The 19,760-nt window shown below is 42.4% G+C and overlaps 1 protein-coding gene across 4 annotated transcripts in view; it reads right to left on the reverse strand.

The window, feature by feature from the left end:
- The window catches only part of LOC110537698 (double C2-like domain-containing protein beta), a 308,740-nt gene that overhangs the window by 126,853 nt on the left and 162,127 nt on the right, over positions 1 to 19,760 (reverse strand). For 2 of the 4 annotated variants that reach the window (XM_021623935.3, XM_090192594.1), the window contains exon 9: positions 7,398 to 7,595. In XM_021623935.3, the coding sequence (XP_021479610.2) occupies positions 7,398 to 7,595 (198 nt within the window). Of the gene's footprint in view, positions 1 to 7,397; positions 8,219 to 19,760 lie in introns of those variants that run through there. The other 2 variants (XM_021623936.3, XM_090192595.1) reach the window with 2 other exon arrangements.

A 19,760-nucleotide genomic window follows, 5' to 3' on the forward strand; every position in this document is an offset into this window, starting at 1 on the left:
TGATAAGGTGATAAGTGAGACAGATCGAGTGGAAAAAAAGCAATTTTCCCACACAACATCTCTCCTTCTCACTATCATGCATTTGTTTCGCTTCCCCACCCGCCATTTTTTTAAAGACCCGATGGAGCTCATTGCCTTGTTGAATTATGCAGAAACAGGCAGCGTGGGGTCATGTAATTGATTATTCTGGAAAGGGGAGAAATTGTGCTTTACAATTGTATTGACATTACAGTTGATATGGAAGTATTACGTTTTTGGGGCGCTAAAATAAGGTTAATTGTACAGACCAAGGCAATGTTTACGTTACACTGTTTTGTCAATCACTCATAAATGATCATGTTGAAATCAATTACGCACGAAGGGAGAGCTAAGGTTGTACGTCCTGTAAAAACATTTACAATGCTCGGAAAACACACGGAATCTGGGAAAAATGTGTACACCAATTTCCGGAAGACAGCTACATTTTGAAGTGTTGCATTTTGATTCAAGTGGGTCGCCAAATTGGTAAGTGTAATGCAACACATTTTTGTTAATCACTTCCGCTGAAATAAATAGTAGGGGGGGGGGGCAAACATTTAGGTGAAGTGCTGTTTAAACTAACACTATTCAAAGCCAACACGGAAATTTGGAATAACCTACACATGGTTGTTAGATGAGAACTTGCAGAAGGCTTTTGTCTATAATTTGGAATGTCGGATGTTGATTTCGGAAGGCTGCCATCATGTAAAAGGGAACAAACCACTTTTTAACTTCAACAAATCACAACATGGCATAGGATATTAACAGTGACAAAGGTTGGCTGTTACTTAAGTGTTAGTTTGACTGTCAAATCCGTATATTGGTGTGTGGCCTGCGACTTTTATAGAGTCATACTGATGCCGGCTCATAACATAATCAATGGTACAAAACCAAATATACCAAATATATTGATCTATTCTAAGCCATTCTATGTCAGCGTGATGACTGTAAACCTTTATCCTAAAATCAGCAATCTGGGGTAAAAAGGTGGTGTAATTCCACTCAATTTCATAGGGTGAAAATGCAACCTGTTAAGGTACAGTAGTAACAAACTGTCCACATTAGAGAAAATAGTTAATTTAAAAGTTTATTTGCCGAAATAAATGTACATTTAAGATGATAATATATGTTGCCCACTCACAAACTATTGCAACAATGACATCTACTTCTCACTCGTAACAATTTAGAGTAAAAAAATGCTCTCAAGCACAACTTAACTGGGCGCAGGCCTCAAATTTCCCTAATTTAACCGGGCAGTACACCTTCAATGCCCGCTTGTGTGACTGTAGTGCTCAAAAAAAATAATCCATGCCTTGCGGCCAAAGTGGCCGCTGTGTCCTTGGGCTGAATATAATAATTATAATTACCTTCTCCCTGCGGCCAATCGCCGTGCTTAAGCATCTTTCACTCACATGGCTCTGGTCGCCTCCTTATCACAGGCCTGACAGATCCAAAATACAAGTGAAGAAAGAGACATCGGGGATAGAACAGCGCGCGTCAATTCTGGGGTGCACATTGAAGATGTTAGAAGAACCGTCCAGACGTACTTTTCCTCAGCCAAATAGATGATTAACGAAAAGCAAGAGCACTTGCCTATGTCCTTCTACTATCCCCCATAGTATAACAGTTGACATATTCTATTGGTCAGCTTGTCGTTCTGTGCGAGGAATATCTTCCAAACAGACTTTGGGACAGAAAGTTGTGGGAGGATAGATCCCAAATTCATAGAACTATTGTACATGAAAAGAAAATGAAAAAGCAATGAGGCTGATGCAAGTAGCAAAGTGTTTAAGAGCGTTGGGCCAGTAAGCGAAAGGGTGCTGGTTCGAATCCCTGAGCTGTCTAGGAGAAAAATCTGCTGACGTGCACTTGAGCAAGGCACTTAACCTTAATTGTTCCTGTAAGTCGCTCTGGATAAGAGCATCTGCTAAATGTAAAAAAATCATCATCTACGTTTAACTTAATGTTGACAAACTATTATTTCTTCACATTGTAAGCGCATCAATGCACACAGCAGTAGGCTGCTCATTTTCCAAAATGCAATTAGCGGGAAAAAATGTACTCAAAAGCACACTACAAAATGCTAGAGGTGTGATGTGACAGAAAGAAAAATCATTTTTTAAATGTTGAAAGAGCATGGGTTGCCAATATGACTAGGATTGGGTCTTTGGCTGCTAGACAACTAAAGAAAGTTGATATGAGAAAAATTGCCTACTGGTTTCAATGGCACATGAAGAAGTGTTAATAAAATAATTCCCTGAACATTCCTATGGTCGGAATTTGACTAGACTACTTCGAAATAATGCCAAATGTATAATTTTTTTTAAATCTCCAGGTTTGAAAAAATAAAATAACTTATAGTTAAATGGTATCAAAATGCTCAATGCCTTCGCTCAAATGTTAAGGTGGGTGATGTTGCAGTGAGCATCAGGCACTGGTCTTTTGTCTCCTATCTGAACAAATAGTGCCTCGAGGATGTTGACAAAATCAAGCCTTTAGAAATTAATATTAATGATTGTACATTATATTTGTCAAAGACGAATGGCATTTAGCATATTATATATAGCGATTTTCAGGTCTCTCCAGAGATGTTCAATCAGGTTCAAGTCTGGGCTGGGCAAGGGCATTCAGAGAGTCCCAAAACTACTCCTGCTTTGTCTTGGCTGTGTGCATAGGGTCATTGTCCTTTTGGAAGGTAAACCTTCACACAAGAATGAAGTTCTGAGCGCTCTGGAGCAGGTTTTCATCAAGGATCTCTCTGTACTTTGCTTCGTTCATCTTTGCCTCGATCCTGACTAGTCTCTCAGTCCTTGCTGCTGAAAAACATACCCACAGCATGATGCCGCCACCACCATGCTTCACCGTAAAGATGGTGCCAGGTTTTCTCCAGACGACAGGCCAAAGAGTTCAATCTTGGTTTCATCTAAATCAGAGAATCTGGTCTCTCATGGTCTGAAAGTTTTTAGGTGCCTTTTGGCAAACTGCAAGTGGGCTGTCATGTGCCTTTTCCTGAGGAGTGGCTTCCGTCCGGCCTCTCTACCATAAAGGCCTGATTGGTGGAGTGCTACAGAGATGGTTGTCCTTCTGGAAGTATCTACCATCTCCACAGAGGAACTCTGGAACTCTTTCAGAGTATACTTCGGGTTCTTGGTCACCTCCCTGATCAAGGCCCTTCTCCCCCGATTGCTCAGTTTGGCCAGGTGACCAGCTCTAGCAAGAGTCTTGGTGGTTCCAATCTGCTTCTATTTAAGAATGATGGAGGCCACTGTGTTCTTGGGGACCTTCAATGTTGCAGGTATTTTTTGATACCCTTCCCCAGATCTGTGCCTCGACACAATCCTGTCTCGGAGTTCTACGGATAATCCCTTCAATTGGAAAGGCACACACCTGTTTATATAAGTTCCCACAGTTGACAATGCATGTCAGAGCAAAAAGAATCCCTACAGTTGACCAATCACGGACGAAGGGGCGTACACGTCAGCTCCCAAACTTCAGCTGGCCTCGAGAAATGTATTTGTGAGCCAGCAGAAAAAACACTTAATGAAGTCCAAAACGTACTAAAACTTCCTAACTGTTTCAGCTGGGAAGCATGTTGGATGTCTTTAGACACGATACTGGAAGCGAGTTGCTCCCGAATAGGTTGGTGACAGCACACATGCCAGATGATGATTCAATATAAGATTTTGACAGCATTGCAGAGGACTTTAATTATAGACAATAGTCAGTGCATGACTGCAGTTGACTGTCTGTTACCTTGGCTTACCAATTTGATGTTGGTTGTTCAAATCGAAATTGACCTATAATAAACTCAGCAAAAAAATAAATGTCCCTTTTTCAGGACCCTGTCTTTCAAAGATAATTCGTAAAAATCCAAATAACTTCACAGATCTTCATTGTAAATGGTTTAAACACTGTTTTCTATGCTTGTTCAATGAACCATAAACAATTAATGAACATTCACCTGTGGAATGGTCGTTAAGACACTAACAGCTTACAGACGGAAGGCAATTAAGTAATTGTTAACTATTAAGTCACAGTTATGAAAACTTTGGACACTAAAGAGGCCTTTCTAATGACTTTGAAAAACATCAAAAGAAAGATGCCCAGGGTCCCTGCTCATCTGTGTGAACGTGCCTTAGGCATGCTGCATGGAGGCATGAGGACTGCAGATGTGGCCAGGGTAATAAATTGCAATGTCCATACTGTGAGACGCCTAAGACACCGCTACAGGGAGACAGGACGGACAGCCGATCGGTACATCCGAACATCACACCTGCGGGACAGGTACAGGATGGCAACAACAACTGCCCGAGTTACACCAGGAACACACAATCCCTCCATCAGTGCTCAGACTGTCCGCAATAGGCTGAGAGAGGCTGGACTGAGGGCTTGTAGGCCTGTTGTAAGGCAGGTCCTCACCAGACATCACCGGCAACAACGTCGCCTACGGGCACAAACCCACCGTCTCTGGACCCAGACAGGACTGGCAAAAAGTGCTTTTCACTGACGAGTTGCGGTTCATTTCACCAGGGGTGATGGTTGGATTAGCGTTTATCATCAAAGGAATGAGCGTTACACCGAGGCCTGTACTCTGGAGCGGGATCGATTTGGAGGCGGCGGATCCGTCATGGTCTGGGGTTGTGTGTCACAGCATCATCGGACTGAGCTTGTTGTCATTGCAGGCAATCTCAACGCTGTGCATTACAGAGAAGACATCCTCCTCCCTTACGTGGTACCCTTCCTGCAGGCTCATCCTGACATGACCCTCCAGCATGACAACGCCACCAGCCATACTGCTCGTTCTGTGCATGATTTCCTGCAAGACAGGAATGTCAGTGTTCTGCCATGGCCAGCGAAGAGTCCGGATCATAATCCCATTGAGCACGTCTGCGACCTGATGGATTGGAGGGTGAGGGCTAGGGCCATTCTCCCCAGAAATGTCCGGGAACTTGCAGGTGCCTTGGTGGAAGAGTGGGGTAACATCTCACAGCAAGAGCTGGCAAATCTGGTGCAGTCCATGAGGAGGAGATGCACTGCAGTACTTAATGCAGCTGGTGGCCACACCAGATACTGACTGTTACTTCTGATTTTGACCCCTCCTTTGTTCAGGGACACATTATTCAATTTCTGTGATTCACATGTCTGAGGAACTTATTCAGTTTATGTCTCAGTTGTAGAATCTTTTGTTCATAAAAATATTTACACAATAAACACAGTTGACAGTGAGAGGACGTTTATTTTTTGGCTAAGTTTATAAGCAGTATGTCAAGGTGGTGAGACATTAGTTAAATATTGAAGTGAGAAAGCATCAAGGACAACATCTTGCCAAAATAAACGCACTTGCTGCCTTTCAACTACCTCCTACCTTGATTATCCGAGGTAGTTTGAGTACCTCCGAGGTAGTCTGAGTATGAGTCCTTCATTGTGGGTTTCTGTGCCAATCACATGTTGCTGCAAATGTGTCTTTCTAATTGCCCTATTTGTACTGCACATATCACACAACACACAGCTTGATTACAATGAATTTGCTCCTTCATGTTGCTAATGTGTGCTTCTTTATGCTTCCTCAGTGAAACGGTGCCCAGGAGGATTGTGGCTAGAAAACGTCTGCTTCAACACAAGTGTTCTGGCCCAGTGCACTCGGGGTGAAGTAGTAACACAGGCTAATACATTTCTCCATTCTTTCCAAGACAGTCAGATTTAATTGTTCCGAGTTCATACAGCAGCAGATGAGGTATATAATATTAGCAATAGCTTATAACCTCTATTCAACTTTTGGCCATAATGGAGCACTGATAGGTTTCTACCATTCTGCCCAAGACAGATCTAATGGTTCCAAATTAATACAGCAACAGACTAAAGCATATGATCTCAGCCGCAATACCACATACCATACCAATACTACTGGTTGCCTATCTAGTCCATTGTCAAAGGTACTTGGACCTGGCATTGCTTTACAGTCTGTATCGAACCTACACGCACTATTGCACTTATAAACACAACAAGCCCTAGTTGTTCTCACCATACTGTAAATGTACAAAATATTTTGTCCTCGACAATGTAAGCCATTATATAACAGTTGAAGAAGGGCTTAATTCCACGTCAAATCAGGGCTACTTTCAAGTTGAGTGCAGCTTCATGTTCCTGTCTCCTCTCCATAAGAGAGCTTTGTGCTATCCGCAAGGGCATAGTTCAACATCTGTCAAAACTGGTCTAGTCCACCCACTCCGTGGCGTTGCCATTCCATCCCCCAATCCGGTGCAGGATTATAGGATAGGCAGGGCATCCCTAAGACCTCCGCGTTCCAACAGAGCACTTCACTTTGCATGGATTAAACCTTTAGTGGACTGCCCTGCTGTCACACTAACCTGTATTCACTATAGTGTCGAAAAGGCCCATTGGCACCCATTGGATAGAAATTGGAAGAAAATGAAAACTGATCTGGAGACCATTGCAAAATGCTGTAAGAGTGACATGCTTAGGTGACACTTACACATCACCCTGCACAGTCATCAACAGGGAAGCTTCTGTTTAACGTTGTCAATGGTGATCAGTGCTCTTATAAGGGTTTTGCTATTAGAGCATGCCAGCAGTAGGTGCCACGACAACCACTCACTGTAAGACAGAAGAAATAAAGAAATGTACTCGTCAAAGAAGGTGCATTGCCTTGGCCGGTGACAACAGTGACCTGACTGGGGCAGATGCACACACGTCTCACACACACACACAACAGTAGCTTGCACGTGCGTGCACACACATATACTAATAACTCATACGTGTCACATGCAGACGCACACAGACACACACAACAGGAGCCTGCCAGCCTCGCTGTTTGGCCGGCTGCTCGCGTGTGGATGTAAACAGCCCTCTTGCCGAGACTCGACAGCACGCCCACAAATCCGACCGGAGCCCACTGCATATATCCTGCCTGCTAATTTAAAGCTAGTCAGAGAAGGCATGAATCACCCAGCTGAGAAGCCTCAGCACAAAACTGGGATATGAGCCCAGCCTTTAATCATCACATGCATAATCACATCACAAAAAAACCTGTCCTTATGGTACAACGGGAGTCTATAGTGTAGGAGTGTATGAGTGTAATGTAGCAAGCAGGAAAGGGAAGCAACAGCCTTTCTGCGACAGCAACAGTTGGCTCTCAACAGTCAGAGAGTTAGCTACGCCACAGAGAGGAAGACACACAGACACACCGGCCCTCGGCAACCACAGGTACTATAGAAGGAAAAGGAGGAGAGATTGGGAGAAAAGGAAGAGGTAAAAAAAGACTCAGCCACACCTTACGGTTACTCAGCAACCAGACATTGAAGAAAGGAACGAAGGAAGAAGAAGAGGACAAAAACGAGAGAGAAATTGTCTCTACTCACTTGAGTCGTCAGAGTCATAGCCTTCCATGTCCGGCTCCTCCTCCTTCTTGCCGGTTGCTGCGTGTGACAGGGCGGCGGCAGCACCGCCAAAGGCCCGGCCTGGGTCGTCATCGGTGTGGGAGCATGCCGGGTCATCCCCAGAGTTGTGGCTGGCCGAGGACGAGCGCAGCGAGCTGGCCCGGATCAGGACGGGGGGTACTGTGGGGGGGAGACCCCGCGGATAGCGGGGGAAGTAGTCAGAGATCTGCTTGATGGGCTGGATGGGGCCAGGGCACACATCAATGGCCATGTGCTCCTGGATGCTGATGGTGGTCTTCTCGCCTTTGCGTTGTGTCATGCATGCGATCCCTTGGAGCTCCCACCCAGCCCAGTCAAGACCCAGTCAAAACAATAACAATTCCCCAGGTGCCTCCCAAAACAAAAAAAGGCTTCTCGAAAAGTAAACTAATAGCACCAAAGTCAGCCAGACAAAAATGTTATGGAATGTTTTTTCTCTTTTTAAGTTGTTCCTCTGAAGTCTATCCCTAAAGAAAAAGCCTGAAGCCCCAGTGGAGAGAGAGCTCCTGGTGGTGAGTGAGATGAGTAGGTCCTGGTGGCGCCTCGGACTCCCCCCTTCTAGCCTGCGCTGCTCTGGGCTACATGGAGAGCCGTGGCTGGTCCACCCTGCAAGCTCTAACCATGCTGTCGGTCTGCCTCACACACAATGCTGCCTGCCTGCACTCTCTACCGTGCTCCCTCTCTCTCTACATCCCTCTCTCCCTCTACCTCTACTCTACACCCTATGTGCAGCTGTGTGTGTGTGTGTGTGTGTGTGTGTGTGTGTGTGTGTGTGTGTGTGTGTAAGGGAGGGAGGTCTTAGTGAGGAAGGAGGAGGGATCAGCTGATGTCACTGCTTAGCAACTGAGCAGTAAACAGGAACCTCCGGTGCGGGTACTTAATTATGCTATTAGTCCCCATCCATCTGTCAGCAGGAAGGAGGCTCTGCCGTGTGTGTGTGAGAGAAAGGGCAGGAAGAGGCAGATATTGCAGAAAATAAGTGTGTGTGCGTGTGTGCAAGCTGTGGAGTGAAAGAGAAAATGTGCGTCTCTGAGGGACCACAACCGTAAATGTAAGTGTGTGTGTGCCCAGGAGTGTGTGAGAGAGAAGTGAATAGCTCCGAGTGAGAGAGGGAGTGAGAGTTTTGTGTGTCACAGAAAGGGAGAGAATCGGGAACTAACCAGCACTTCCTAAATCCCCAGCAGCTTAAAAACCATGTTTGGAATGAGCAGTGAGACAATTCAGTGTGCCAGGTCAGTATGCCAGGTCACCTTCTCACCAAATAATCTCTAGAGAAACAGGTGCTGAATAACTACGATCAACAAAGTAACAATTAAGAATTGAAAAATGTTGTATCTGAGTAGTAACATTCCTCACATATTACAGCCCAGGTGGTTGTGGGTTCAATCTCCACAACCACTTATGCTGGGTCTTAATTTAAATCCAAAATCATTATCAAAAACGAGTGTCACAACTACATAGAGAGTGGGCAAACAACCTCCCCCTGGGTGGAAAGTGGTTACTGTTTCTGAGAATCACTGAAATTTCGTTGGATATTTTTTCTTACCTTTAACTACATAACGTTAAAAAATAGTATTTTTTGCATGGTGCGTGAGATAATGAATTAATTTTAAAGTGGTGAAATACCCCTTTACACCCCGTTAGTGTTTTTATGAGTCCATTTTATTGTGACTTGAATTGCCTTGTGGCAAAGCATGTGCTTAAATTGGCCACAAACATTGATTGTGTGTGTTTTTCAAAGACACCTGCTCCAAGAGCAGACATTTTCCATGGTGCCTGCTCAGAATGCAAACAGTGATGAATCGAACACATTGATAATTTAGACATCCATAAGAGTGACTTTAATCTCACTTAAAAGATCATGAGCCCACATGACAGGAGTCTTATTTGAGTTTGACAGGAGTCAGGCAAGTCATGTAATCCATTTATCAACAAATCACCTGACTAACCAATCCGTCAACCTGCCATTCAAAATGTACATTACAGAAATAAAGTATCTTATCAAAAACTATAGAAAAAATAACTAACATCCTCAAAAATACATTTGCCCTCTTTTGGGGTCTGTTCTTGTCACAATTGAGAAATAAAAAAGAACCCCTTTTCCATGACGTTTGAGTGATTGAATACAATTAAGATATTAAGTCATTCACGTGACAGTGGTGTGGGGCGAACATTTTTTAAGGGAAAATACTGAATGAGAGCAAATTAATTCATAATCTATTTCTGACAATCCCTCGGGAGGATTTCTCTCTTTGATCCTTGACAGTACTTACAAGTGCACAATTACATTCACTTTCCCAATCTTTACACAAGGAAAACAAAGACCCAAGAAACAAAATAAAAAAATGCCCATGTCCATTGCCCTCGTTCACCGAGGCAAGATGGGAGAGAGTTGATGGACAGAGTTTCTTTTGAAATCAATATTCGAGTGAGGTGACAAACAGGCAACAATATTTGTGGGACATGTTGATGTTAAATAGGTTGACGAGATGGTTGCAAATGGTGCCAAACGTGTTGCTTTCTATCTGGAGTTTAACGTTGAAGAAGAAGCTAGCTTACGTATCTGGAAAACTGAAGAGGCCATCTTATCTATCTAAAGGAGATTCTGAAGGTTCTTTTAAAAAATGTGGTCCCGCTTTATTGGAAGTGTATCTTATGAAGGCTTTATAAAGCATTTGTATAGGCTTTATAAGCACCACATAAATCAGTTACAGTTCATCTATAACTGTTTTTCATGCTCTATAAATTATTAATACATGTGAACAAATACATTGTGAATCTTTAGAGAGTATTATATGCAGGTATAGATGATTTGTGAAACATCTATGTAGTGCTTATGAAGCCTATAAGAAGGTTTAATGAAACCTCTGTAAGATGCACTTAAAATAAAGCAGGACCAAAAATAGTGTTAGATGGACACTGGTACATTTCCAACCTCACTTGCTATAGGTTCTGTTACAGTATGCTCTTTGATTTGGAATATTGGAATGCAATTTAAAAGAGACATTTTAATCGATTAACTGTCACAGTTCAGAGTCAACATTAAATCCAAATACATTTCACAGAGATGTTTCATAACTATGGCTTAATCAATTATACTCGAGGAATTTGATTTAAAACTAAAATGTTGCATTGTGTGATAACGCACTACTGGAAAAAGTGGCCACGTGGAAAAGAGAGTTCAGGTAAAACATAGGCCTATTCCAGGATGTAAGAGACCCTTTAATGGAGATTTGTCCAACACTCCAGCCAAACTCCACCCTCTTGATAAAGATTACGAGAACATTGCAAGGGCAGACCAGAGCAGCTCCAAATTCATCCTGATCCTTCTCAACCATAAGTGGGTGGGCGTAACTGTGTAGAACAGTGTTTGAAGCCTCTTCTACTAAAGAACACTGGGTCAACTTCAGAGCTGCTGAGAGTTGCACTGCTTTGGTGAGACACGTTGGGTATGGAAATGAAATGGCACTTGATTTTCAACTGAATCTGTAGAAAACATGTACTACAGCTTATGATGACTGCTTAAACAAAGTGATCATACCTTTTTTTTTTTCCCCCCCACAAAGTTTGCCTGCAGGTGGGGGAGTTCATCGGAAGATGATGATTAGATATCATACAATGATTAAAGCCAAACGTTCATTTTAAATTGCGATCATAAGGTCAAGTCTACATACTTTCACCCGACACAAATGAATCATACTGTACACATCACTGTGTAAATTAAGTTGATATAGTGATAATTGTCATGTTGGCAAAATAAAATTATTCTCCATCAACAAGGATCAGAACATTTGCACAACATATTATTCTATGGCAGCCAAACTAGTGGCTCTTGCGTAACACTGACCGGCAATAACGGAAGACAAAATCTTCAGGCGTACTAGCTGAACCACTAGGTTCAGAGATAGAATCCAAGTTGACCAAACTCTATAAATGAATTTCTCTCAGACTAATCTGAACTTGTCATGTTTCATCATCAGAAAATGCTTTGAGAATCCCTAAGACAAACTTGCCATGGTTTTATGCAACTGAATTTATTGTTGATGGAATGCAGACCAAAAAATGGGGTATTAGGCAGAATGAAAAACAAAGGATTTATCACGCACTGAAAAGCTGTTGCCCTTTGGCCCTCACACAGAGCTTTAGTGTTGTCCCCTTGAATATAGTATATCTGTGTGTATATCAAATAAACATTATTTTAAAAAGGAAAGTATTGTATCTCACCTTCTAATGCATAATTTTAGAATTCAAGGCAGAACCTCTATTCATGTTGTTTACGGAAAGACCTTTTTTGTATCTGTGTTTGATAAAAGGCAGAATCACCACTCCTTTGCTCCCTGCCGAATCAGCAGAGAGCAAAAGGGATAGGAACGAATGAATGGGGAAGATACATTTGTGCATGTAGTGTATGTGGATACGTGCTCGTCGAACAACTCATTCCAAAATCATGGACATTAGTATGGAGTTGGTCCCCCCTTTGCTGCTATAACAGCCTCCACTCTTCTGGGAAGGTTTTCCACTAGATGTTGGGCACTGATGTTGAACGATTAGGCCTGGCTCGCACTCAGCGTAAAAAAATCATCCTAAAGGTGCTGGGGTTGAGGTCAGGGCTCTGTGCATGCCAGTCAAGTTCTTCCACACCGATCTCAAGTCATTTCTCTATGGACCTCGCTTTGTGCACCGGGGCATTGTCATTCTGAAACAGGAAAGGGCCTTCCCCAAACTGTTGCCACAAAGTTGGAAGCGCAGAATTGTCTAGAACGTAATTGTATGCTGTAGTGTTAAGATTTCCTTTCATTGGAACTAAGGGCCCTAGCCCAAAACCATGAAAAACAGCCCCAGACCATTATTCCTCATCCACCAAACTTTACAGTTGGCACTATGCATTCAGGCAGGTAGTGTTCTCCTGGTGTCTGCCAAACCCATATTTGTCCTTCAGACTGCCAGATGGTGAAGCGTGATTCATCATTCCAGAGAACGCGTTTCCGCTGCTCCAGAGTCCAATGGCGGCGAACTTTACACAAATCCTGCTGACGCTTGGCATTGCGCATGGTGTTCTTAGGCTTGAGTGCAGCTGCTCGGCCATGACACCCATTTCATGAAGCTTCCGAATAACAGTTTTGTGCTAACGCTGCTTCCAGAGGCAGTTTGCAACTCAGCAGTGAGTGTTGCAACCGAGGACAGACGATTTTTACGCACTACGTGCTTCAGCACTCAGCGGTCCCGTTCTGTGAGCTTGTGTGGCCTACCACTTCACAGCCGCTCCTAGACGTTTCCACTTTACAATAACAACACTTACAGTTGACCGGGGCTCTAACCGTGCAGACATTTGGCGAACTGACTTGTTGGAAAGGTGGTATCCTGGTGCCACGTTGAAAGTCACTTAGCTCTTCAGTAAGGCCATTCTAATGCCAATGTTTGTCTATGGAGATTGCATGGCTGTGTGCTCGATTTTATACACCTGTCAACAACGGGGGTGGCTGAAATAGCCGAATCCACTAATTTGAAGGGGTGTCCACATACTTTGTATATACAGTGTATAGTAAAACATTTACATCAACAGGTGGATGGCAAGAGCTTAGTAGTGGTAGACCATCAATAACTCCAGTATTAAAAACAAATTTGCATTGCAACACAGTCACAGTGCAGCATAATGGAAAGTCCAGGGGCCTCAATTGTGAACAGAATTACTTTTTCACACAAGTGAAGAATGCATCCTTCTGCCAATCTGAACTGAGTATTCCGCCAAACACTGGTTTAAGAACAAATATATTTCAACGTATTCAGTATGTTGATAATGGGGCCCCAGGTATTTAAGGATATTGGTTGAATTAAGCCCACAGCCTACTGTGTAGAGCACAGTAAGACATGGACACTAGTCAAACTGTTGCAGTAACCATATTACCGCCACACCGGCAGTCCTGAGTCATGACCGCAGTACAATTCCACGTGACCGCAGAGTCACGGTAAACTCCTTTTATGCACTCTGGACATGCTTTGGTAGTACCCAACTTATTAACAACCATCAGGTCCTAATGGCCTTTTACTCAGGGCTCTATTGTCCCTCTAACTACTTTGACATCAATGCAATCGAAAATCACATCCAATACTTATCATAAAAACAGTATTGTACTTTTAAAGTCACTTTTTAACTTTATCAATTTGAAGAAAGAAGTTCAACAGCAGGTTGAAACTGAGTGGAAAACATGGTCGTTGTGGATGTTTCAAACCCTAACATAAAGAAATGGGTAGCGCTTTCGAAGGTGATGATATAATTAAAAAACACCAATACGCATATTAGAGCTTATGCATATGCATAGTCTTATGAGGCCAAGCCCGAAAAAAAAAACGATTGTGCTCTTATACAATACATAAGGCGCGCTTCAGCGGCTTATATGCAGCCTGTATGCATGGAGGCCTGGAGATGCTAAACTTGTTTATGTTAATTAATGGTCAATTACCGTGACACCGGCAGTCTTTTGCATGACAATAACCGACTGACAAATGTTTATGACCGCTGCAGCCATAGACACTAGTTTACAATGTGCTGTATCAAGATGCAGTGTGTACTGTGTATTGGAGAGACATGAGGCACCAGGGGATTCCAGGACCCGAGAAGAGAGCTCGATTCAGAATCAGGAGATGGAGAGGAGGATGAGAACAGCCGACACAAAGCCTCTCTGTGGTGCAGATGTTATATGGAAATAGAACATTATTTTATTTCATTTCAACTTTATTTAACCAGGTAGGCTAGTTGAGAACAAGTTCTCATTTGCAACTGCGTCCTGGCCAAGATAAAGCATAGCAATTCGACACATACAACAACACAGTTACATATGGAATAAACAAAACATAGTCAATAATACAGTAGAACAAAAGAAAACAAAAAGTCTATATACAGTGAATGCAAATGAGGTAAGATAAGGGAGTAAAGACAATAAATAGGCCATGGTGGCGAAGTAATTACAATATAGCAATTAAACAGTGGAATGGTAGATGTGCAGAAGATGAATGTGCAAGTAGAGATACTGGTGTGCAAACGAGCAAGATAAATAAATAAATAAATACTGTATGCGGATGAGGTAGGTAGATAGATGGGCTGTTTACAGATGGGCTATGTACAGGTGCAGTGATCTGTGAGCTGCTCTGACAGCTGGTGCTTAAAGCTAGTGAGGGAGATATGAGTCTCCAGCTTCAGAGATTTTTGCAGCTCGTTCCAGTCATTGGCAGCAGAGAGCATTGTGGCCTCACAGGTTGCAGTGAGAACTGGGCCCTGCATCACTTTTGAGAGACAACCACTTTAAGGGAAGCTGAGATAGTATTAGACTACCCAATCTATAGAATGGAGTGTCATGCTGTATAGTATTCCCACAGTATGTTTTAAATATTGTTTGTCCCAATATGAATTTATAGAAATAATTGTAATTACGAGACTGAAAACATATTATAGGAACGTCGATAGGCAAGTAATTTATTCAAACAGACCTTAAGCAACAAACACTGATCGGGGGCTGCCCTTCTGTAGGGGTGGAAGGGCCAATAGATTAGAGGTGGCAGAACGAAGTACTCGTGTTGGGGTGTAGGGTTTGACCTTAGACTGAGAGTAGGGAGTCGCAGTTCTTCTTGCTTCTCCGTAGGCAAGCACCAGGGTCTTGAAGAGGATGCGAGCCTCGACAGGAAGCGTGCCAGTGGAGTGTGCGGAGGGTTGGGGTGACATGGAAGAACTTGGGAATGTTGAACATCAGGCAGGCTGTGGCGTCCTTGATACGTTGCAGGGGTTTGATGACATAAGCGAGGAGCACCGCCAACAAAGAGTTACAGTAGTCTAGACGGGAGATGACAAGTGCCTGGATTAGCACCTACGTACGCCGCTGCCACGGAGTTGTCAACTGTGCTGGAGAGGTCTTGGAGTGGACAGGGCTTCTCCGGGAGGAAGAACAGCTCTGTCTTGTAGAGGTTGAGCTTAAGGTTGTGGGCAGACATCCAAGCGGAGATGTCTGCCAGGTACGCAGAGATGCGTGCTGCCACCTTGGTGTCAGAAGGGGGGAAAGAGTAAAGTAGTTGAGTGTCATCCGCATAACAATGATAGGAGAGACTATGTGAGGATATAACGGAGCCCAGTGACTTGGTGTAAAGAGAAAAAAGTAGAGAGCCTATAACAGAGCCCTGGGGGACACCAGTAGTGAGAGCATGCAGTGCAGACACAGATCCTCTCCATACCACCTGGTAGAAGTGACCTGCCAGGTAGGATGCAATCCAGCAGTGTGCAGAGCCTGAGAAGCCCAGCCCTGAGAGGGTGGAAAGGAGGATCTGATGGTTCATGGTGTCAAGTTACAGTCTTCACTCTGTCTCCACACTTTACTGCTTGACCAATCCCTCTCACACTTTCACTGTCCTCTTCCCTCCCTCTCTCTCACGCAGCAGTTTCCAACATGGCAAAGTGTTTTTGCATTTTATACCTGTGGAATTGTTGCAAAAAGCAAATGATTTACATTATGCTGGCATGGGGGAAATGAGCTACAAACCATCAAACCTAGTCAGTCAGGGAATTGTAGGATTAGTTCTGGATTTGTGTGTGTGTGAGGGGGGGCGGGGGGGCTTGTAGAACAAACCAGAGAGCATGATATTCTGAATACTAATGCTATTGACTTGTAAACATGAAACAGGAAGAAATGGGAGGATGTAAGTCATTTCAATACATTTAAATAGGTCAAGTAGTAGAGGTTAAAAGAGATAGTTTTGGTTATTTATTTCCCTAGAGTCAGGTGAACTAGTGGATACTATTTTTATGTCTCTGCGTTCAGTTTGAAGGAAGCTGCCTACTAGCTTTAGCGCAATTGCTTAATAGCATTAGCACAATGAGTGGAAGTCTATGTGAACAGCATGCATGCTAGCTGTACTTATAGACTTCCAGTCATTGCGCAAATGTTAGTTATCAATGGCTCACAAAACTTCCTTCATACTGGACGCAGAAACTTAAAAATGGTATCCATGAGTTAATCTGACTCTTGGGAAGTAGATAAAGGGATATCCCTTGAACTATCCCTTTAAAAATATTTGCAGCACAAAAAACCTCTGCCCAACATAAGCATGTGTGCAGATGTCGACACTACATATTCTCAACACAATTTCATGCTTTGGCACGAAGGTGTGCGTGTTTACAGGGAAAATGTAGGCAACCAGGGTACTAATGCCTTGATACACACTCATCTCGATAACTGGGAAAGATAGGGGTATATTTTCAGAACACAGAGGAGAGATGTTGGGGATGCTCTGTGAATCCAGCTGTGAACATGCAAATCCCAACGATGTGTGTGAACACGGTGAATAAACAAGATAAAATGTTGATGTGAAGCGTTGTTACCTCGGACAAGACCATGATTCTCGGACTTTATCATTATATTCCCCAATGTTTTGTTACATTGAGCGGAGGGTGGTGAGATTTGTGTGGAATATATTTGGTCTCAAGCAATGCAAACAACATGATATTCATCAAAGGTAGCTTTCGTTACTGAAGGGGAAACATATGAAACTTGCAATAACATACAGTAGGAAAAAAGTACATGTGAATTTAGGAGGGCCAATACCGCTTTCATAATAATTTTTTGTAACAAATTATAAAGCATGACATTTCAATCTAAGAACAACATTGGAGAAATACTGATTCTGAGAACACTCCCAAAATCGGCTGTTTTTCCATGATTCCATTTTACCATGTCATACATTAACCTGTCCACAGTATAACTTAATACATAGAGAACCCATAAAAAATATGAACTCTAAACTATTGACTTCAGTGGACCAGCGACTTAATCCAAGACACCACATGAAGTCTGTGCAGTGTGAAAATACATCATTCATGAATAAATACATTATGAGCTATTATACAGATCCTAGAAATACTCCACTTGAGCACGTGGCTATATATGCATACGGCACGTGTACAAAATCTCTAATACATAAGCAGGGGAGTTGTGGGGATGTATAGCAGGAAGCCCATGAAGAATAGGTCTACCCGAGCATAGGCCCTAGGGTCAAATTCATACACATTGTGTTTTCCGAGCAGTACATATCACTGACTGGTTGCATGGTGACAATGCCATTTAAACCAGGTAAGATAGCCTATTCAATTAACTAGATTACAAATATTGAATATACAATATGCACATAGCGGTGTCTTCTGGCCTAGACTATATACTGTACTACTGTCAAGGTAAGCAAACATTTAAGCAATTTGGGAGAACAATCACATTTTCATAGAAAACTGACAACTCTACTGTGACAGGAGGCCAAGCGGTCTAGGGACTGAAGCTGTGCTGATTGCATTTGATTATGCGAGGACAGTATTTGTGGTTTCAGAAAGCCCACATGGGTGATCTTGCCCAGGAATCACTGCCAACAACCAATTAAACTTTGTGGGAACCTAATATTGGCATTCTTTGACAAGGTCCATACAAATCAGAGCCTGAGTTGGAGCCAGCTCTGTGAACAATATAAACACTAGAAGATTGTAAGTAAATGGTAGAATAGAACAGAATTTTCTTGGCCTAACACAATCCATTATTAGGCCTTCTGCCAATAAATGAGATGAAGAGACATGAGCTTCTGTTATCTTAATCAGAGTACACCAGAAGACGCCAAAGAGCAAACGAACAAGGACTTTTATTTTCAGAGATAAATACAAGGCACCTAGGCAATGGTTGGACCACTGTACCGCACTGTACCGTAACTGGAGAAGGGACTGTAGGGTACTTACTAGGGACTGAGGTATGGTAGTGTTGTTATTGGTTACTGAGGTACTGAGCTGTAGTAGGTCACTTCCTAGGCACAAAGTTTCCAGAGTCAAGTTTATCTTCAGAGACATGGGGTAAACTCCAGGACTGTCCATCTCCAGGACTGAGGGAGGACATCTGAAGTAGAGTTCTTCTCAGATCCGAATCGGATCCGCCAAATTCCCACCCGAACCAGACATGATCCAGTCATAAAAAGAAAAAAAATATATTTCCGATCTGATATGGATCCGAGGTGGACCAGAGTTGAGAGACAATTGAAACAAACACCTGGCACCGACAGATGTGGCAGCTCTGCTTCTAGCTCCTAAGCAACTTTGAAGTATTTTGTTTTTTGTTTATTATTTCTTACATTAGCAGCCCAGAATGTTTTTTGTGTTATTACCAGTGGTGGAAAAAGCACACAAAAATTATACTAGAGTAAAAGTATGAAAGTAATAAATATACTTAAGTATCAAAAGTGAAAGTATCAATCATTTCAATATTCCTTATATTAAGCAAACCAGATGGCAACATTTTCTTGTTTTTTAATTTATGGAAAGCCACGGGCAAAAAGGTACTTATTTAATTAAAAACCTTTTTGGGCTGCAATGACGTTAACGGGATGATATGACAACAGCCAGTGAAAGTGCAGGGCACCAAATTCAAAACAACAGAAATCTCATGATTAAAATTCCTCAAACATACATGTATCTTATACCATTTTAAAGGTAATCTTGTTAATCCCACCAGTGTCCAATTTCAAATATGCTTTTCAGCAAAAGCACCACAAACGATTATGTTAGGTCACCACCAAGTCACAGAATAAACACAGCCATTTTTCCAGCCAAAGAGTCACAAAAATCACAAATAGAGATAAAATGAATCACTAACCTTTGATGATCTTCATCAGATGACACTTCATGTTACACCATACATGTATGTTTTGTTTGATAAAGTTCATATTTATATGAAAAAATCTGAGTTTACATTGGCGCGTTACGTTCACTAGTTCCAAAAACATCCAGTGATTTTGCATTGCCACATCGATTCAACAGAAATACTCATCATAAATGTAGATGATAATACAAATTGGAATTATAGATATACCTCTCCTTAATGCAACCGCAACCGCTGTGTCAAATTTCAAAATAACTTTACGGAAAAAGTATACCAAGCAATAATCTGAGACGGCACTCAGAAATTTAATACAATTAGCCGCCATTTTGGAGTCAACATAAACCAGAAATTACATGATAAATATTCCCTTACCTTTGATGATCTTCATCAGAATGCACTTCCAGGAATCCCAGGTCCACAATAAATGCTTGATTTGTTTGATAATGTCCGTTGTTTATGTCCAATTAGCTACTTTTGTTAGCACGTTTGGTACACCTATCCAAATGCTGGTGCTGGTCAACCATTTCTTCAGACAAAAACTTCAAAAAGTTACATTACAGGTTGAAGAAACATTTCAAACTAAGTACATAATCAATAATTAGGATGTTATTATCATAAATCTTCAATAAAGTTCCAA

The sequence above is a fragment of the Oncorhynchus mykiss genome, chromosome 12 (assembly GCF_057628025.1).
Source record: "Oncorhynchus mykiss isolate SJ-2025 chromosome 12, ASM5762802v1, whole genome shotgun sequence".
In the NCBI taxonomy this organism is placed as follows: Eukaryota; Metazoa; Chordata; class Actinopteri; order Salmoniformes; family Salmonidae; genus Oncorhynchus; species Oncorhynchus mykiss.